At 49.5% G+C, this 21,883-nt stretch overlaps 1 protein-coding gene across 1 annotated transcript in view; it reads left to right on the top strand.

The window, feature by feature from the left end:
* LOC127058559 (sodium/nucleoside cotransporter 1-like) overlaps positions 1–21,883 on the top strand; it is a 46,888-nt gene that overhangs the window by 20,864 nt on the left and 4,141 nt on the right. Inside the window, exons 12-15 of the mRNA XM_050968703.1 lie at positions 7,254–7,422; positions 10,413–10,610; positions 11,340–11,421; positions 20,749–20,847. Coding sequence (XP_050824660.1) covers positions 7,254–7,422; positions 10,413–10,610; positions 11,340–11,421; positions 20,749–20,847 — 548 coding nt within the window. The remainder of the gene's footprint in view (positions 1–7,253; positions 7,423–10,412; positions 10,611–11,339; positions 11,422–20,748; positions 20,848–21,883) is intronic.

Here is a 21,883-nt window from a genome sequence, read left to right as displayed (position 1 = left end):
CTCAAGGGAATTAAGCCACTTTACCGCAGCATGGTCGGTTTGTAGTTGGAACTGCCGTCCCCAAACGTATGGGCGTAGCTTTTCCAGGGCGTACACAATGGCGTAGCATTTCTTTTTACTGATTGACCAGTGGCTTTTCCTCTTAGACAGTTTTTTGCTGAGAAACACGACAGGATGGAAGTTGTGATCTGGTCCTTTCTGCATGAGAACTGCTCCTACACCATGCTCAGATGCATTTGTGGTTAATAGGAATGGTTTGTCGAAGTTCAGGGCCCTTAGCACAGGGTCAGACATGAGTGCCACCTTAAGCTGGGTAAAGGCCTTCAGACACTCATCAGTTCACTTAACTGCATTCGGCTGGGTCTTTTTGGTCAGGTCGGTCAGTGGGGCAGCGATTTGGCTGTAGTGTGGTACAAATCGCCTGTAATACCTGGCCAAGCCTAAGAAGGATTGGACCTGTTTTTTTGACTTTGGGGCAGACCACTTTTGGATAGCATCCATCTTGGCCTGTAGGGGGTTTATGGTTTCTTGACCCACCTGGTGTTCCAGGTATGTCATTTTGTTTTGGCCTATTTGACACTTTTTGGCCTTAACAGTTAGTTTTGCCTGCCTGATGCGCTCAAAGACCTTTTTCAGGTGTTTTAGGTGTTCGGGCCAGGAGTCAGAAAAAATGGCCACATCATTGAGGTAGGCAACTGCATATTTTTTAAATTTTGCTAGTAGACCATCTACCAGCCTTTGGAAGGTGGCGGGTGCATTTTGCAGCCCGAAAGGAAGCACATTAAATTCATACACCCCCGCATGAGTGATGAATGCTGACCTTTCCTTGGCAGGTTTATTTAGCGGTACTTGCCAGTACCTCTTGGTTAAGTTTATTGTAGAGATGAACTGGGCATGTCCCAACTTTTCCAATAGCTTATTGGTGCATGGCATTGGATAGTTGTCTGGACGAGTTACTGCATTTAGCTTACAGTAGTCCACGCAAAAGCGTATTTCCCCATCTGGTTTGGGTACCAGAATCACTGGAGAAGCCCATGCACTGGTAGATGAGCGGATTATACCCAACTGTAGCATGTTTTGGATCTCCTGTTCTATAGCAGCTTGGGCATGAGGAGATACCCAGTAGGGTGGGGTTCTAATTGGGTGAGCATTACCTGTGTTAATGGAGTGGTATGCCCGTTCAGTCAGTCCAGGGGTGGCTGAGAACAATGGGGCGAAGCTAGTGCACAGCTCCTTGATTTGTTGTCGCTGCAGACATTTCAGGGTTGTGGAGAGGTTCACCTCTTCCACGCCACCGTTACTGTTTTCTTCGTAGTAGACACCTTTAGGCCACTCAGCGTCATCTCCTCCCTGGGCTGTAAACTGGCAAGCCTGTAAGTCTCTGGAATAAAAGGGCTTGAGAGAATTAACATGGTAAACTCTGGGCTTTAGGGAGGAATTGGGAAATGCTATGAGGTAGTTAACAGCTCCCAGGCGCTCTTGGACTGTGGATGGCCCTTCCCATGATGCTTCCATTTTATGGGCCTGTTGCGCCTTTAAGACCATAACCTGGTCTCCTACCTTGAAGGAACGCTCTCTGGTATGTCTATCATACCAGGCCTTTTGTTCTTTTTGAGCATTCTTTAGGTTTTCTCTAGCAAGGGCTAAAGAGTGTAGGAGAGTGCTTTGTAGATTGCTTACAAAGTCCAGAATGTTAGTTCCTGGAGACGGCTTAAACCCCTCCCATTGCTGCTTCACCAACTGTAATGGCCCCTTAACCTCGTGGCCATACACAAGTTCAAATGGTGAAAACTCTAAACTGGGATGTGGCACAGCCCTGTAGGCAAAAAGCAACTGCTGCAACACTAGGTCCCAGTCATTGGAGTGTTTATTGATGAATTTACGTATCATGGCCCCCAAAGTTCCATTAAACCTTTCGACCAGGCCATTGGTTTGATGGTAGTAAGGGGTGGCAACCAAGTGATTCACCCCATGAGTTTCCCACAGTTCTTTCATGGTTCCTGCCAGGAAATTAGATCCTGAATTTATAAGGATGTCGGAGGGCCAACCTACCCTGGCAAAAATGTTTGTTAGGGCCTGGCACACAGTGTTAGCCCTGGTGTTGCTTAGAGCCACTGCTTCTGGCCACCAAGTAGCAAAGTCTACGAAAGTCAGTATGTACTGCTTTCCTCTGGGGATCTTTTTCAGGAAAGGACCCAGAATATCCACAGCTACTTGCTGAAATGGGACCTTAATTATGGGGAGTGGCTGGAGAGGGGCCTTGACCTGGTCTTGGGGTTTTTCCACTGTTTGGCACACCTCACAAGACCGGACATATTTGGCAACGTTCTTGCCCATCCCCTCCCAGTGGAAGGACTTCCCCAACCTGTTTTTGGTTCTGTTCACCCCAGCATGGCCACTGGGATGATCATGGGCTAAGCTTAAGAGCTTCCCCCAGTACTTAGTTGGAACCACCAACTGTTTTTGTGGGTGCCAGTTTTCCTAGTGTTCACCAGAAAGAGTTTCCTTATATAAAAGTCCTTGTTCTACAACAAACCGGGATTGATTAGAAGAGCTGAGAGGCAGTGGGGTGCTCCGTGCCGCCACCCAAGCTTTTTGAAGCCTGTTATCTGCTTCCTGCTCAGTCTGGAACTGTTCCCTTGAGGCTGGAGACACCAGTTCTTCCTTAGACTGTGGACTTGGGCTTGGTCCCTCTGGAAGAGATGTAGGTGATGGGGTTGTTGTCGTTGCTGGTGAACCGCTCTCCGCTGGTGCACCAGGGGGTATTTCAGGCTCTGGCTGAGCCTCTTGGGTATGGTTGTTTGCGGCTTCTGCCAGTTTAGGCTCGCTGGCGCCCTCTGGCGTTGGGGTTGAAGATGGGTTTGCAAGTGCTGGCATTAGTGCTGGCAATAGTTCTGGTGCTGGTTGCTTTTCCAGTTCCTAGTTTGGGACTGGAGGCACTGTGGCTGTTTCAGTTGTTGGTAGGGGATCCGGGTCCACTACCTCTGTCTGGGTCTCGGGTAACACAGACGGGACCCCTGTGGACTCAGGAACAGGGATAGGTCTGGAAGCTTGCCTGGTTTGGCTGAATGTAACCATTCCTACCCTCTTGGCCCGCTTTACCTGGTTGGCCAAATCTTCCCCCAGTAGCATGGGGATGGAATAATTGTCATAGACTGCAAAAGTCCACATTCCTGACCAGCCTTTGTACTGGACAGGCAGTTCACCTGTAGGCAAGTCTACAGCTTGTGACATGAATGGGTAAATTGTCACTTGGGCCTTTGGGTTGATGAATTTGGGGTCCACCAAGGATTGGTGGATAGCTGACACTTGTGCCCCCGTGTCTCTCCACGTTATAACCTTTTTTCTGCCCACTTTTAAAATTTCCCTTCGCTCCAAGGGTATTTGAGAGGTATCTGGACCTGGGGATCATTGATGTGATGGTGGTGTAATGAACTGCAATCGGTTGGGGTTCTTGGGGCAGTTGGCCTTTATATGTCCCAGTTCATTACACTTAAAGCATTGCCCAGTTGACTGGTCACTGGGCCGAGGTGGGTTACTGGAGACTGGTGAGATGGGAGAATAGGGCGTCTGCGGCTTTCCTTGGGTTGTAGGTGGGGTCTTGGGTTGTCCTCAGTTGCAGGGTTTATTGTCGGTGTTCCCCCTGTGGTATTCACTCCCCTTGACAGTAGCTTTTTTTTTTGTCACTTCCACCCATTTGGCTTCAATCTCCCCCGCCTCGGTTACAGTTTTGGGTTTTTCATCTAGGATGTACCTTTTTATTTCCTCAGGGACACCCTCTAAGAGCTGCTCCATTTGTATTAGGAGGTGCAGCTCGTCCATATTGTTAACCTTGGTTCCAGATATCCAGGCCTCATAATTTTTTCCAATGTGGTAGGCGTGTCGGGGGAATGACACATCTGGTTTCCATCTTAGGGCTCTGAACCGCGGACGGGCATGCTCAGGTGTTATCCCCATTCTGAGTCTGGCCTTGGTTTGAAAAAGTTTGTAATTGTTCATGTTTTCCTTAGGCATTTCAGCCACCACCTCTGCTGGTGGGCCTCCCTCTGGAGTTCTATCTGTCTTCTGTGGGCTGCCTTTCTTTCTCTTTTTTTTAGCTTCATTTTTTTTTCGTTTAATTCCATCTCTTTTTGTTTTATTTGTAGTTCTTGTAGTTTCTTTTCCATGTCTTGCTTGTGGTCTGCGTCTTTGATTTGTGCCTCTGCCTCTAGTTTTGCCAGTTCCTGTTTCAGTGTGTCCTTGGTAATCATGGTTCCTGCCCTCTGGTGTTTACTGCCTGAAATGCTGCTTCTTTGTTGCCTTTTTAGGGTTGCTTGGCAACAGACTTTTTAACACTGCCTAACTAGTTTTTCCTGTTGAGTTAGAAAAAAAGAAATAACCTTTTCATTTGCAAATGTGTTTTGTTGGTGTAGCTGACTCACAGCTGGAGTCCTTTTGTTTAACAAAAGACCCTTGTTAAACTTAATGTCTGTGCCTTCAGGCAGTCTGTCTGCACAACCAGAAAGGAGAAAAGAAAAAAAAATGTTCTGGCTGTAGTTTCAAAAAACCCCTTCTCTCTGCTTATAAGCAGCTAGCAGAGAAAAAAGAAAAATAATAATCTTACTGGCTTTTGCTTTTAACTCACTGGCTTTTGGATTCTGATCCCAACACTGCACACCATGGCATGGTGTAATTCCCCAATCTGAACCTTAGAGTCCAAAAGATGGGGTACCAGCATGAATTCCTCTAAGCTTAATTACCAGCTTAGATCTGATAGGCTGCCACCACCCAAAAATATAGTGTTTTGGGGCACTCTGGTCCCCCCAAAAACCTTCCCTGGGGACCCCAAGACCCAAATTCCTTGAGTCTCACAACAAAGGGGAATAAACTATTTCCCCTCCCCCTCCTTTCTTCCTCCCAGATCTTTCCCACCCTGGATACACTAGGAGATCACCATGTTCAAACTTCTTGAATCACAACACAGAGAAATCAGGTTTTTTCTCCTCCTCCCAGGCTTTCCCTCCCTGGGCTATCCTGGAGAGATAGACAGATTCAAGCTCCGTGAATCTAAAACAAAGGGATTCCACCTTTCCCCTCTCCCTTCTTTCTCCCTGTCTCCCACCAATTCCCTGGTGAGTACAGACTCAATTCCCTTGAGCCTCAACAAGGGGAAAAAAATCAGGTCTTAAAAAGAAAAACTTTTAATAAAAAGAAAGAAAAAAAGTAAAAGTTGTCTCTGTAATTTAGATGGTAACTATTACAGGGTCTTTCAGCTTATAGACACTAGAGAGGAGCCTTCCCCCCAGCACAAATACACATTAAAATCATTCCAGCAAAATACACCTTTGCAAATAAAAAAAACAATCAGAAAGACTAAACCGCCTTCTACTGTTACTTACTATTTGAATAGAAAATTAGAGAACCTGTAGGTAGGTCTGGTTACCCTCTCAGAACCCAGAGAGAACAACCGACAAACAAACAACGCCAAACAAAGACTTCCCTCCACCGAGATTTGAAAGTATTTTGTCTTTTGATTGGTCCTCTGGTCAGGTGGTCCAGGTTCACTGCTTGTAACCCTTTACAGGTAAAAGAGACATTAACCCTTAACTATCTATTTATGACACCTTCTAGTCTGGGTCCAGCAATCACTCACATCCCCTGTAGTTACTGTCCTTTGTTCCAATTTCTTTGGGGGTGGAGAGGCTCTCTCTTTAGCCAGCTGAAGACAAAATGGAGGGGTCTCCCAGGGGTTTAAATAGACTTTCTCTTGTGGGTGAACACCCCTCCCTCCCCCTGTGTAGAATCCCAGCTACAAGATGGAGTTTTGGAGTCACATGGGCAAGTCATATGTCCATGCATGACTCAGAACTTAAAGGGAGCAGCCATGGTTCACATGCTACCTTGAACGTCTTCAAGTAGACTTCTTATGTGGATTGGAGCCTTCCAAGATCCATTGTCCATCAAGTGCTTCTTGATTGGGCACTTAACTTGCACATTCCCTTCTCAAGAAGCTGACCAAATGCTTTACTAAGACTACTTAGAAATCAAGCAAGTACACAGCCAATATTCATAACTTCGAACACAAAAATGGCACATGCATACAAATAGGATGAATAGATTCAGTAGATCATTACCTTTACCGAGGTAAGTTACATGGCATATGTAGCAAAAAACATATTCCAGTTATGTCATATATACATTCATAAGCATATTTCCATAAAGCCTTAAGGGGTGCAATGTCACAGCCACCTCATCTGCCCCTTCAGCCTGCACTATACCATGAACACTGGGTTCTGACTCAAACACTCTCCTCTGGACTAAACCAGCCCTGCCTTTGCCCTGCAGGTCGACAATCGATGCATCCCAGCCCCCACCTCCTTTCAAAGTGTCCCCCTGTGGTGTCCAGTCCCTGATCACTGGATACTCACAGAAATCCCAGACCCTCTGGTCCCAAAGGAGCAGTGTCCCCTAGTCAGCCTACCAGTCCTGTACCAGACACAGCACTTGAGGACAATTATAGTAAAACAAAAGGAAATGTAACTGAGAGAGAATAGAGATTCAAATAGAAATAAGTGTGAGTGATAGAAACTAGTGGTTACAAAGAACAAAATCATAACTGTGACTCGGGCCTACACTTGCGAAGAGCTCCCTTTCCTGGGTTCCCATCCCAAAGTTCGGTCTTGTACAGCACTTGCTGGCCCCAAGGAGGCAGGGCTCAATACAGGAAGCATCCCGCTAATCAAGGTACCGTCTCAGTGAATGGATGCAATGTCTTTCCTCACCCTGTAATACACTGACTCAGTCCTTTGTCTCTGTTCCCAGACAGGCCCAGCCCCTTGCTTCCCTGCCATTCCTGGTCACTGCCATGTGGTTGCGATGTTTGTAGTTTGATGGTTTTCCATTGACTTGCCTGGGTTGTTTCAGTGGTGCAAAGCTGAGACACATCTGACGTAATCAGCTAGCCAGGGAGAGGCCATCGCAAGAAATGAGAGTTCTTGGTGACTCTCTTTCACTGCAAGACCATAGGGATGTAATTTTCAGTATAGTTACATTAGTCCTTCTCTATTACCTGTACACACATCTCATAGTGATTCTGAGTGCCGAGAAGTGACCTCACATGCTGCTTTTTATGGATTAGTCCCATGATAATGGTGTATTATTAGGAATAGTGAGTTTGTCAGGTCTGACATGAGCTGCTTTTAAAGAACATTGAGCTCTCTGCCAGCTGGCACCACAGGGGTCCCTCACACTGACCACTCTCCTTGTACCACCAGGGCTGAGCAGAATATCCTGGAAGCTGCCAGCAATGGTGCCGCTGCCTCCGTGGGGCTGGTCGCTAACATTGCAGCCAACCTGATTGCCTTCCTGGCTGTGCTGAAGTTCATCAATGTTGCCCTGTCCTGGTTCGGGGAGATGGTGAACATCAAGGAGCTCTCGTTCCAGGTACTGTCATGCCAGGCACCTGGGGGCAGCCCCACACCCACATGGACTCGCCCTATTCTGTGCTCCTGGTTCTGTCCTCTCCCTTGCCCACTACAGTGCTTCCCCTGCACCACAGCCACTGTGCCCCTTTCTCCTACAGCCTTCACTTCCCCTTGAAAACAGCCAGTCTGCATTCTGCATGCGCCCCGCCCCCCAGCTCAAAGCAGAGCAGGAAGCTGCTCATCCTCCCCTCCTCCTGCCTAGAGTTGCCAACTTTCTAATTGCACAAAACCGAACACCCTAGCCCCTCCCCTTCTCTGAGGCCCTACTCCTCCTCTGAGGTCCCACCCCCACTCACTCCATCCCCACCCCCCTCCTGTCACTTGCTCTCCCCCACCCTCACTCACTCGCTCATTTTTACTGGGCTAGGGCAGAGAGTTGGGGTCCAGGAGGGGTTTGGGCTCTGGGATGGGGCCAGAAATGAGGGGTTCAGGGTGCAGGAGGAGGCTCCAGACTGGGGCAGGCATGTGTGTGGGGGTGCAGGCTCCAGGAGGGATTTTGGGTGTGTGAGGGGGTCCGGGGTACAGGCTCAGGGAGGGAGTTTGGGTGTGAGAGGGGCTCCAGACTGGGGCAGGGGGTTGGGGTGTGGCAGGGGTGTGGGCTCTGGGAGGGAGTTTGGGTGTGGGAGGGGGCTCAGGGTTTGGGCAGGGCATTGGGAGGGGGTGCAGGCGTGGGAGAGAGTTTGGGTGCAGGATGGGCTGCAGACTGGGGTGGGGGGCTGAGGGGAAGGGGGAAGGGTGCGGGCTCCAGGTGGTGCTTATATAAGAGGGCTCCCCGGAAACAGTGACATGTCCTTCGGCTCCTAGGCATAGGGGCAGACAGGTGGTTCTGTGTGCAGCCTCCGCCCACAGACACCACCCCTGCATCTCCCATTGGCTGCTGTTCATGGCCAATGGGAGCTGAGGGGCCCCACACGGGGCCGGAGCAGTACGTGGAGCCTGCCTGGCTGCCCCTGCACCTTGGCGCCACAGGGACATGTCACTGCTTCTGGGGAGCCGCGTGAAGCCAGCTAGGAAGCCGCCCAGCCCTGCCACCCAGACTTTGCCCTGACTGGTCAGGCCTGTGCTGGGTTCTCCACCATGGCCCCACTCTCACAGCTGTCACCACCTCCACCGGGACAGATCTCAGGTCTTCTGCTCTGCCTGCCTCCTCAAACCTCCTGACAGCACCAGTCCTGCCCCCCAGACATGTTGCTCCCCACTCAGCCTGCCCTGGCTCGCCTCCACTTCCATACTAAGGACTCCACCTCTTCTCTCCAGCCTGGCTCCCCCAGGCCCACATCTGGGCCCATCTCCCAAGCTCCTCCTGCTGCCCCATTCTGAGCTCCTGGCTGAGAGCATCTGCCGGGGAGGGGACTTTGCATTGTGTCCAGTATCTCCCTTCTCCCCCCAAAGTCCATCTCAGAGGCTCTGTCCTCTGAAAACCTGCATACCCCTGAGAATGACCCACTCCCCTCAGATACATGCCCCAATCCAGCCTCCTGGCAGTGCCAGATCTCACTGCACTGTGATCTCCACACAGCCAGACAACTCCCATCCAGTGTGCTGGAGCTTGTCTTATGCCGCATGCAGCCACTGGACATGGGATGAGCCTGCCTCCCAACTCTCCTGGCTCAGTCTGAGTCCTGCTAGTGCCAGGCAGCCTGAGAGTGCTCACCACCTTATCCACCCTGCCCATTTCAAAACAGGCCTCAGGACAGTTCTAGGCCCAGTAGAAAAGGTGCCAAATTTGTGACAGCTGTGTTCTCCCAATGGGCACTTGGTCAACTATTGGGGGGGGCTCTGGCCGAGAGGCAGAGCGGGGTGCAGAGAAAAGATGGGGTTAGGAACCTGAGCCTTCCCCAGTCCTGCCTAGGGTTGCCAACTTTCTAATTGCAGAAAACCGAACACCCTTGCCCTGCCATGCCCCTTCCCTGAGGCTCTGCACTTGCTCCACCCCTTGTCAAAGGCCTCACTTTTGCTCACTTTCACCGAGTTGGGGCAGGGGTTTGGGATTGTGGGAAGGGATGAGGGCTGTGGCTGGGGGTGCGGGCGCTGGGGTGGGGCCAGGAATGCGGAGCTTGGGGTGCAGGATGGGACTCCAGGCTGGGGGGCGAGGCTGAGGGGTTGAATTTGTGGGAGAGTGATCTGGGCTGATGCAGGGGGGTGGAGTGTGGGAGGGGTACAGGCTCTGGGCTAGGGGTATGGGCTCTGGAGTGGGGCCTGAAATTAGGGTTTCAGAGTTTGGGAGGTGGGTCCTGGCTGGAGCAGGGGGTTGGGATACGGAGTGCAGGCTCCGGGGGCGGGGGAATTTGGGTGCCGGAGGGGGCTCAGGGCTGGGGTAGATGGGTTGGGTCACAGGAGGGGGTGTGGGCTCCAGATGGTGTTTATCTCAGGCAGCTCCTGGGAAGTGGTCACATTTCTCTTTGGTTCTTTGGCTCCTAGGTGAAGGTGCATCCAGGAGGCTCTGTGTGCCCGCAGGTGCCGTCCCCACAGCTCCCATTGGCTGTGGTTCCTGGCAGCGTTCAGGGCAGGGGCAGTGTGCGGAGCCCTCCCGGTCGTGCCTCTGCCTAGGAGCCGGAGAGACATGTGGCTGCTTCCCAGGAGCCAGGCACAGAGCCTGCCTACGCCACCAACCATACTTTTAACAGCCTGGTCAGCTGTGCTGACCGGAGCCACCAAAGTCCCTTTTCGACCAGGTGTTCCAGTTGAAAACCAGACACCTGGCAAGCCTAGTCCTGCCAGGTGAGCACAGAGAGGCTGTTGCCCCCTAAGCCATGAGTTGCCTAAGATAGCATCACCCCTGTTTGGCTCTTTCTCCTGCTCCCATTAGGGGTCTGCTGCAGCACAGCACCGCCAGGAGCCCAGCGCAGGCTGGCCCTGGGCAGGAGGGTGGTATGCAATGGAGCAGCTAGGGGTAGGTTCTAGCTCAAACACATGTGTGTTAACCATCTCTGGGGGGTTCTGTCCCAGATAATCTGCTCCTACATCCTGATGCCTGTGGCCTTCCTCATGGGGGCAGACTGGGCAGACTCACCTCTGGTGGCCGAGCTGTTAGGCATCAAAATCTTCCTGAACGAGTTTGTGGCATATGAGCAGCTGTCGACGTACAAGAAGAACCGGCTGTCGGGGCTGGAGGAATGGAGCGGGGGTCGCAAGCAGTGGATTTCGGTGAGAGCCATGAGCTGCCACACTGGGGAATGGGCCAAGCAGCTCGCATGGCAGCACCAGCCGTGAAGGGCAGCAAGCTGAGCTGGGGGACTCTGTCTGGGCAGAGGGAAATATTGGGGTAGCCTGTAGGGAGGAGGGGATGGGGGGCTCAGAGCACGGCTCAGAAACAATCTGCCAAGCATCTCAGACTTCCTTGCCCAGACAGGGCAAGCCTGGCCCTGCATCAGGCTTGAGGCAGAAAGAGAGCCAGGGCTTCCCGGCGAGGGCTGCAGGCTCCCTGGGAGGGCCAGCTGCCAGCAAGCAGGGACAGCTGTCTCTGATTGCTCCCAATACAAGTCCCCACACTCTGGCTTGGCAGGTCCAGGGGCCACACAGACAGTGCAAAGGCTGCCTCTGGACTCGCTGAGCTGCACTTGCCTTGGCAGACAGGTCAGGGCCTGAATGGACAAAGAGAGCAAGCCCCTGGCCCAGGGTGAGTGCTGCCACGCACTGTGCTGTTCATCCATGCCCAAAGGAGAGGGAAGGGCCATTCGGCTCCATGGGTTTGCTCAGGGTCAGCTCTGGGGCCTTGGCTTCTCTATGCTATTGCCCCGCGAGGGGCTGTTGACTGTTTCACACAAGCTGAGGCCAGCAGGGTCAGTGTGGGGGGCGGGGGGAGGGGGTCACTGGGAGTGGCTCCCCTGGGGACACATCTCCACGGTGCCTCTCACCTGCTGTTGTGTTGTTTAGATGCGAGCCGAAACCATTACGACCTTTGCCCTCTGTGGATTCGCCAATCTCAGCTCCATTGGGATCATGCTGGGAGGACTGAGTGAGTTTGGCGCACGATGGGACAGGGAATTGAGAGCAGGGGTGAAGGCTGCAGTGGTATTCCTGGGGGAAGATCCCCTGACTGAGATCAGGGCCCCATTGTGCCACATGCTTCACTGCTCCGTACCAAGAATCAGGGCCCCATTGTGCCAGGCACTGCATAGACCCCGACTGAGATTGGGAGGCCCTGTCATTCTGGTGTGGCATAGACCCAGCATGTTCCTGCCTCAAAGAGCTCACAATCTGCATGAACAAGACAGACTGGTGGGAGGAGAAAGAGATGTCGCGAGGGGCAGTGACTTACCTAAGGTCACCCAGCTGCAGAACTGGAATTTACCAAAATCTCCTGACACCCTGCGCCCAGGCCCCACTCCTCCCCTTTGTGTTTATACTGGACAGGCCACACAGTGCCTTTCTGTCCTGCTGGGGGAGCTCTGCACCTCAGCCCAGTGGGGGTAAGGATGGAAAGGGTGAGATTTAGATTGTTGAGCACCAAGTAATTGTATCCTAAAATCACTAAAACCATCTAACTGAGAAAAAAGAAATGGGAGGCCAGCCCTTTCCCACTGTTCTCACGGCCAGTCCAGGGCTCTGACAACTAAAACCTAGTCCCGGGGGCTCTTTTACATACTCTAGGTGATACCACAGTTAAAACAAAGCATAAACATCCCATTTATTAACCAGGGTCATTCTATTACTTAAGAAAGGAAAAGAAAACATTAAACAGCGCAAAACAGAACATAAATGATCATGATAGTGCCGGCTGCATGCTCCAGACATGCTCCAGCCTGGAGTAAACAGGAGATATTGGGTCTCCTGGGTCTGTGGGAAGAGGAGGCTGTGCAGACACAGCTCTGAACCAGCTGCAGAAATGATTGACATCTGTCAAGTTTCCCTCCCCACTCTGAACTCTGGAGTACAGATGTGGGGACCCACATGAAAGACCCCCTAATTTATATTCCACCAGCTTAGGTTAAAAACTTCCCCAAGGCACAAATTCCTTTCTTTGTCCTTGGATGTTATTGCTGCCACCATCAAGTGATTTAAACAAACATTTAGGGAGGGGCCACTTGGAGCCATATCCCCCCCAAAAATATCCCCCCAAACCCTTTCACTCCCTTTCCTGGGGAGGCTTGAGAATAATATCCCAACCAATAGGTTAACAAGGTGAGCACAGACCAGACCCTTGGGTTTTTAGGACTCTAAAAACCAATCAGGTTCTCATAAAAAGAACTTTATTATAAAGAAAAAAGTAAAAGAAGCACCTTGGTAAAATCAGGATGGAAGGTAATTTTACAGGGTAATAAAAAGATTTAAAACACAGAGGATTCCCCTCTAGACTCAACTTCAAAGTTACAAAACAGAAGTAAACCTCCTTCTTAGCACAGGAAAAATTCACAAGCTAAACCAAAAGATAATCTAATGCATATCCTTGCTATTCCTTACAATTTCTGTAATTTTAGATGTATCATTTCAGTAGGAGCTGGGTTACCTACTTGGTCTCACTCTTTGTCCCAGAAGGGAACAAAACAAAGAGCACAAACAAAACCTCCCCCCCCCCCAAGGTTTGAAAGTATCTTCTTTCCTCATTGTTCATAGAATCATAGAATATCAGGATTGGAAGGGACCTCAGGAGGTCATCTAGTCCAACCCCCTGCTCAAAGCAGGACCAATCACCAAGTAAATCTATAAAAGGAGTTCCAGAACAACCTATTGGTGCTGAAAATGTATTCCTAACAACATTAAGCTTGCTCCAACTACAGTATATTGATTTCCTAACCTTTGTTAGTTTCATGTTTACAATAGTTACATAGCTGTAACAGTGCATATGAGTATTGCATTGACACAGAGAGAGACGAGCAGGAGTTGTGCCACTAAAGAAGGGATGGGGGGCAACTAGGTTAATTGTACTGATTGACACCTTACAGGTAAGTGATTCTGTACCTCTGGCTAGGAGGGATTTGATGTTACTGCATACATAAAGGTTGTTACACTTCCCTTTATATTTATGACAACATCTATGAGCAGATTGGCAGGGGATACAGGAGAAGGGGTAGGACAGGGACCAGCAGAAGTGCTGCATGAAAGCCAAGGAGCTGCAGGAAGCATACCAGAAGGCCAGGCAGACCATCAATCAATCCAGTGCTGAGCTGCAGACTTGCTGTTTTTACAAAGAGCTGCATGCCAACATTGGCGGACACCCCACCATCCACAACAGCACCATGGATACCTCTGAGGAGCCTGAATTCCAGGCCCCTGCTGTGACAGGAGGTGGTGGACAAGGAAAATGGGGGACAGGCAGCTGGGAGATCCAACTGCACAGCAAGCCAGGACCTGATTTGACTCCACTACAGTCCAGCCAGTCCCACCAGTTGAGCATGGGCAAGTCCAATGCAGGAGAAGGAACCTCAGGTAAGCACCCCGTGTAGATACATTTTCAATTACAGAGATGCCTCGCAATATAGCAGGACACCATCTTTTGACTTTTTGTTAGTAGCTAATTGCTTTTCAGTCCTCTCTAGAGTTAGGCAGGGGAGCCATGTGGAGCTGTTTATTTATGTACACAGGGATGTCCATTGAATCCTTCTGAAATCTCAATGACATTTCCATGGAGGTCCTCTGCAATCCATTGCCAAAGGTTTCTAGGGGAGGACTGCCTTATTTCTTCCTCCGTGGTAGGACACTTTGCCATGCCACTCAGCAATAACTTCAGCAGCTACCTTTGCAGTATGCAGGCTAGCAGCATATGAGCCTGGATGGCTTCGGGATGCCAGCAGCAGCTGTGAGCTTTATGCCTTTGTCACCCTCAGGAGTGAGATATCAGCTAAAATCACCCCCGCCTGTGGAACACGGCGTCAGTATTCAGTGCAGTTGCCCTGCACTACTAGAATCATGTGTCCGAGCAATTCGGTCCTCATGTCCCCAACCCCCAGCAGGCCACACTCACTGTGTGGCTGGTGCTGCGACAGGTGCCGTGCACAAGCCATCCCAAGCTGAAGTAAGAATGTAGTGCTCACAACTTTCAGGGACCAAGGGGAGTGAGGTCTGCATCTTAAGTTTTGCTTTTTGTAGTGAATATGCTGACAATCGTACCTGTGTGTGTTGTATCTGCAGCTGCTGCCCTTGAGGCCTTCAGGGTCGCCTCCTCCACACCCATAGAACACCTGAGCCCAGATAAGGAGGAGAAAGAAGATGACTCGGGATGATACATTACAGAAGATCCTGTAAGCCAGCGCTGCATCGGACCATGAGCACAGGGCCTGGAGAAGGAACATTGTGGACAGCCTGGAGAAGGAGAAAGTGGAGAGGAAAGAAGCCCAGGAGTCCCAGCCAGAAAAGAAGAGGGAGATGCACCAAGACATAGTGGGGCTTCTCAGGCAAAAAACACAGATGCTGAACACTCTGGTGGACCTGCAGATTCAACCATCCCATTGGTTGCCTCCTTCTGCAGCTCATTGAGAACTCGATATTGAGACCTCCCTATACCCCTCTCAACATTCCACGTAGCACCAGGGATCACTGCACTAACCCTCCCATTCCAACCCGGGCACATTAAAGAAAGTCATAGCTTCTCATACGCTGACTTGTGAAAGCCACGGTAGGCGCAGGCGTAGCTGAAAAGGACATGAATGTTCTTTCCCCTTCATAAGTTCTGCTCTCTTAATTAATTTATTAAGCTTTCAATGAGATTTGTTTTAAAATTGAATGTAGTTTTGTTTTTGCATTGATTTTGTTACAGAGTAAAATTATATTAGTTCGAACATAATTTATCTCTATTAGTTCACAACATATGCTGCTGACTGCTCAGAAGTTTTGAAAGAGCCCCATTACTTGTTACTGCACAGTGTCATACAACTCATTCAGAAACAAAATTAATATGTGCGTTGACAATGTTATATTCCTACATGTACAGCAATGATTCCTACCAGGCCACAAAAGAGCAGGGCCAGGTAGAGCACATTACAACACCACAGCACTACTCTGGCTCACTGTTAAAATGGTCTTTCAAAGCCTCCCTGAGCGGTATATAGCTCTGCGCTGAGCTCTTGTAATAGCCTTTGTATCTGGCTGTTCAAATTCAGCAGAGAGCTGCTCCGCCTCCGCCCCCAACCAAAACTTTCCCCACTTTGCTTCACAGATATTATGCAAGACACAGCAGGCAGCTACAACAATTGGGATATTTTTCTCATTAAGGTCCAGTCTCGTGAGTAAACAATGCCAGCAACCCTTCAAATGATCAAAAGCATATTCCACTGTCATTCTGCACCTGCTGAGCCAGTAGTTGAATCGTTCCATGGTGCTGTCAGGTGGCCAGTGTATGACTTCATGAGGCAGGGGAGCAAGGGGTAGGATTGCTATTCGCATTTCAACATTGCCAATGGTAATCCGTCGGTCAGGAAAGAAAGTCTTGGCTTGCAGCTTTCCAAACAGTCCTGTGTTCTTATGGATGCTAGTGTCATGCACCTTCCCTGACCAGTTCACACTGAACTTGGTGAAGCGTCCATGGTGATCCACCAGCGTTTGCATAACCATAGAAGAGTAGACCTTTCTGTTGATGTACTCTGTGGCAAGGTGCTTTGGTGCTAAAGTAGGGATATGCATGCCATCTATGGTGCCCCTGCAGTTCGGGAACCCCATTGCTGCAAATCCATCCACTATGTCCTGAACGTTGCCCAGAGTCAGAGTCCTGTGCAGCAGGTGGCGATTAATGGCCCTGCACACTTGCATCACAACGGCCCCTGCAGTGGTTTTCACGACTCCAAATTGATTTCTGACTGACTGGTAGCAATCTGGTGGTGCAGATTTCCACAGTGCGATTGCTGCTTGCTTTTTCACTGTCAGTGCAGCTCTGTTTGGTGTCCCTGCGCTGGAGGGCTGGGGCGAACTCAGCACACAGATTCAGGAATGTGGCCTTGCGCATCCAGAAGTTCTGCAGTCACTGCTCATCACCCCAAACCTGCACCCACCAGCCAGTGCTTGTTTCTTGGGCCCAGAACTGGTGCTTCACTATCTGAAGCTGCTCCGTGACCACTGCCAACGACCTTGAATTGGTTCTCGCTATGTCGCACAGCAATCTGTCCTCCATGGAATCATCACATTCCCCACTCATTCGGTTCTTCTTGCAGCTCTGCAAATACTCCAGGATCATGCGTTCTGTGCTTACAACGCTCACGACAACAATGCAGATGTATGTAGGCTCCAGGCTTCTGTCACAGGTGGCAGACAGCGAGGATGGCCATGAGGGTTTGTAGGATTTTGAAAAAAGGTGCAGAAATTATGGGATGGAGACAGTTGCAAACTGGTCAGTTGACCCCATGCTCCCAGTCACTCCTGTGAAACTCGTTTTGGCTCCGTCGTGCACTGCCAAATCTTCCCAAAAGACAGTATGCTGGACAGTGGTGAGTTGCACATTCGGATGCCTATCCATGGTGCACTGCACTCTGCATCGATGCAAGCACTCCTGGTGAGTACGCGCATCATGGAGACAAGCAGCCAAGTATACATGTGCACAAGTGATGTACTGACTGCAGCTGCTGCATGCCAATGTAGCATGAGTCAGTATAAGTTTGTGGTGTAGACATGGCCTCTCTCCTCTCCAGGATTGCGTGGTCTTACTATTTGGTGATTAACAGGAGAAACTGTGAACTTTGTAAGTTACTGCAGCATTTCCATATCCCAATAAAATCATTACCGGACAGTTTAACTCTAACCCCTTGGCAAGACTTTTGGCTACTTCCATCTCATCATGTTGAAGTTTTGGTTGTCATCAGGCTGGTGCCTTCTTGAATCGTCCCAGTTCTTATCTGTCTTATTTCAGCTGCAGTTTTTTTGCTGTTCTGAGTGTGTGTTTGGAGGTGAGAGCAGAGAGTTTGGTTCCCTTTTTCTCTCATAAGTTTACAGGAATGACCAGACACACCTTAGAGCCAGATTGGCTTTCAATATTCTCTGCTGTCCTTGCACTGGTTCAGCACCTCATGGGTTGCTTTTGGTGATTCTGTCAGCTCCTGAATATGTGTCTGTTTAATGAATATACAACACAAGTTTAGTTGCCTTTGTTCTTTTGTGGCAGAAAAGTCTCACGTAACCTTAAGGCCTGGTCTACACTAGAAATTGAGGTCTACACTGGAAAATCCACACCCCGAGTGGTGTAGTGAAGCCGATCTAAGTCCCTCTGTAGACAGTGCTACATCAACAGAAGAATTCTTCCATCAACCTAGCTACTGCCTTTCATGGAGGTGGATTACCTATGGCCACAGGCCCAGGCGTCGACTTTCCAATGTGCTGGGGAGGGATCGGCCCCTGGCTCTGCCCAGGCCCCACCACCACTCCACTCCAAGGTTCCACCCCTGCTCTGCCTCTTCCCGTCCACACCCCACCCCTTCTCCTAAGCCCCCCTGCCTCTTCCCACCCCTGCTCCGCCACGGCTCTTCCCACCCCATTCCGCCCCCTCCCCTGAGTGTGCAGCATCCTCACTCCTCCCCCTGAGCCTCCCGCATGCTGCAAAACAGATGATTGCAGCGGGCAGGAGGTGCAGGAAGAAAGGGGGAAGCGCTGATTGGTGGAGTCTGCTGGCAGGCAGGAGGTGCCGGGAGGAAGAGGGGAGCTGATAGGGGTTTGCTTGTGTGTGCTCAGCACCCACCACTTTTCCTTGTGGGTGCTCCAGCCCCAGAGCACCCACAGAGTTGGCGCCTATGCCCACAGGTGAGCCCTTCCAGTTGGTGTAGGTATTGTGCACACTTGAAATGCTACAGTTCTCCTTCACATTTGAAGAATTAAGATTTTAGAGTGTTTATAAAAGAAACCCACTTTACTCCTGGTTTATGGTTCTGACAAGACATGCCTACACATGACACCCCTTTTTCGGTCTCAACACCTCTTTGATGTCAGGACCTAAATAGCTGCAAAATCTGTTGTTTCAGAATAAACTATATTTTTACAGTTTGCATTCAGAGAGGCCTGTGGAATGCTCCAAAGAACGCATCAGTCACCACTAGACCCACAGCTCCATCCTGCAGATCGCAGGCCAAGAGCAAATCACATCGAATATCAAGCTGCAGTCCAAGGCTCATAAACATGATGCTCTCTCCCTTGACACTTGGCTTGTCTCTGAGGGGCAGAAAGCAGGAGCCTCCTGGAATTACTTTGATTGGTTTGAACATCTCACAACACAACTAACTAACAATATAAGCATGTAGTGAAATAATTCGGGCTGTCAAGCGATTAAAAAAATTAATCGCAATTAATCGTGCGATTAAAAAATTAATTGCACTGTTAACAATAGAATACCATTTATTTTAAATATTTTTGGATGTTTACTACATTTTCAAATATATTAATTTAAATTACAACACAGAATACAAAGTGTATAGTGCTTACTTTATAGTTATTTTTATTACAAATATTTGCACTGTAAAAAACAAAAAAAACTGTTTTTCAATTCACCTCATACAAGTACTGTAGTGCAATCCCTTTATCATGAAAGTTGAACTCAAAAATGTAGAATTATGTACAAAAAAACCCCTGTATTCAAAAATAAAACAATGTAAAACTTTAGTCCCTACAAGTCCACTCAGTCCTACTTCTTGGTCAACCAATCACTCAGACAAACAAGGTTGGTTACAATTTGCAAGAGATAATGCTGCCTGCTTCTTTTTTACATTACCTGAAAGTGAGAACAGGTGTTTGCATGACACTATTTTAGCTGGCATTGCAAGATATTTACATGCCAGATTCGCTAAAGATTCATATGTCCCTTCATGCTTCAACCACCATTCCAGAGGCCATGCTTCTATGCTGATGATGGGTTCTGCTTGATAAGGATCCAAAGTAGTGTGAACTGACGCATGTTCATTTTCATCATCTGAGTCAGATGCCATCAGCAGAAGATTGATTTTCTTTTTTGGTGGTTTGGGTTCTGTAGTTTTTGCATCAGAGTATTGCTCTTTTAAGACTTCCAAAAACATGCTCCACCCCTCGTCCCGCTCAGATTTTGGACGGCACTTCAGATTCTTAAACCTTGGGTCGAGTGTTATAGCTATTTTTAGAAATCTCACATCGGTACCTTCTTGGCATTTTGTCAAATCTGCTGTGAAAGTGTTCTTAAAACGAACATGTGCTGGGTAATCATCCGAGACTGCTATAACATGAAATACATGCAGAATGCAGGTAAAACAAAGCAGGAGACATACAGTTCTCCACCCAAGGAGTTCAGTCACAAGTTTAATTGATGCATTATTATTTTAACGAGCATCAACACCATGGAAGCATGTTCTCTGGAATGGTGGCCGAAGCTGAAATGGACATATGAATGTTTAGCATATCTGGCATGTAAATACCTTGCCATGCCAGCTACAAAAGTGCCATGTGAATGCTTGTTCTCACTTTCAGGTGACAATGTAAATAAGAAGCAGGCAGCAATATCTCCCATCAATGTAAACAAACTTGTTTGTCTTAACAATTGGCAGAATAAGAAGTAGGACTGAGTGGACTTGTAGGCTCTAAAGTTTTACATTGTTCTGTTTTAGAGTGCAGTTATGTAACCAAAAAGAAAATCTGCATTTGTAAGTTACACTTTCACAATAGAGATTGCACTTCAGTACTTGTATGAGGTGAATTGAAAAAATACTATTTCGTTTATCATTTTTACCATGCATATATTTGTAATAAAAAAAAATATAAAGTGAGCACTGTGCACTTTGTATTGTAATTGAAATCAATATTGAAAATGCAAAAAAAATTCAAAAATATTGAGTAAATGTCAAGTGGTATTCTATAGCCGTAAGTGTGATTAATCGCGATTAATTTTTTTAATCGTGATTAATTTTTTTGAGTTAATCGCATGAGTTAACTGCGATTAATTGACAATCCTAGTAATAATAATTTAATTCTACCCATTTTTGCATCAATCTTGACGTTTCTCCTGCATGGAGGGCAGAGGCTAGGGGGCAGTGCCCACCCCTTGCCATAGCCATACTGTCCCACGTATACGTCTAGATTTCTCCCATGCAGGAACTACTTTCCATGGCACAAGGAAACATTTTTTGCAGGGACTTTCTGCTTCCATCATGTTATAGTAGATTTTGGAGACACCATAACACTGTAGAACTAGCCCCACCAGTTGGGCATCCTGGGTTACATGGGAGATGGAAGGGCATGCCTGGCACCAGGCTGAGGGGTCATCCCAGGCTAGTGCTGGGCAGGGGCTAGAAGTCCCTTGGTGGCTGTCTGCCACCTGCACAAGCCCATCCAGGGCACAACAGGCAGATGAGCCTTTGCCTTCTTGAGCACAGGGCCTTTCTCACCACATTCTGTCCTCTGCTCCCTGCAGCGTCCATGGTTCCCCAGCGGAAGAGTGAGTTTGCTAGCATCGTGCTGCGAGCGCTGCTCACCGGGGCCTGTGTCTCCATGCTCAACGCTTGTGTCGCAGGTACGACCCCAGCTAGTTTCACTGTCCCGGGCGCCTGCTGGGATGGGCCCCTGAAGGGTGGTGGGAACGAGGGGAGGGAGGGAGAGAGATTGCTGTTAGGCTCACAGTGGTATGCGCTCTCCACTGGCTGATGTCTCTCTCTCTCAACATGCAGCCTCCCTGGGAATCTTCAACAAGGACTAGGCTGAAACCCATCAAACTCATTTTCACTTGTGACCTAAGCGTAGGGTTATCGGGTGTCTGGTTTTTCAACCGGAAATTCCAGTCGAAAAGGCGACCTGGCAGTGTCCAGTCAGATGTACTGAGCAGATACCAAAAGTCAGGTTGCCACAGGTCGGGGAGGAGGCTCTGTCTAGGTCATCAACCCGTGCCAGCCCCTGCTCTGCTGGGCTGCCTCCTACTTGCATCTCAGGGGCAGGCCCTGAAGCAGAGGGAGCCCAGCTGTGGAATGAGGAGGATTGAGCAACGAGGAGGGAGGGAGGGGTGAGAAGTTCAAGTAACGGGTGGGGGAAAGAGGAGTGAGTGGGCGACAGGCCTTGAGGGAAGAGGCGGGGCTGGGGGCACGACCTGGGGAAGAGGCAGAGCAGGGGCAGGCAGGGTGACCAGAGGGCAAGTGTTAAAAATCGGGACAGAGGGTGCGGGGTAATAGGAGCCTATATAAGAAAAATCCCCCAAAATCGGGACTGTCCCTATAAAATCGGGACATCTGGTCACCCTAGGGGCAGGACCTTTGGGGAAAAAGACGGGGCAGGGGCAGAGCCTCAGGGGGAAGAGGTGGGGCAGGGAGAGTCTGGTTTTTAGACATTAGAAAGTTGGCAACCCTACCTGAGCCAGGATTGATCCCCCGTCAACAGAGCAGAAAGGCCCAAGTGTTAACCCACTGCCATTGGCCTCTGACCTCAGATCAAACCTTGTCTGTGCTAGGCAAAGCAACAGCGGGGTCAGCCCCAGGTGCAGCTGCCCCAGTGCCGACCAGCGCCCTGGCTTGACCACGAAGTGCTCCCTGGTGGGATCTGTGCTGGCTGCTGGCTTGCTG

Source organism: Gopherus flavomarginatus, chromosome 9 (assembly GCF_025201925.1).
Source record: "Gopherus flavomarginatus isolate rGopFla2 chromosome 9, rGopFla2.mat.asm, whole genome shotgun sequence".
NCBI classification, from domain to species: domain Eukaryota; kingdom Metazoa; phylum Chordata; order Testudines; family Testudinidae; genus Gopherus; species Gopherus flavomarginatus.
This window is presented reverse-complemented; position numbering and strand designations above follow the sequence as displayed.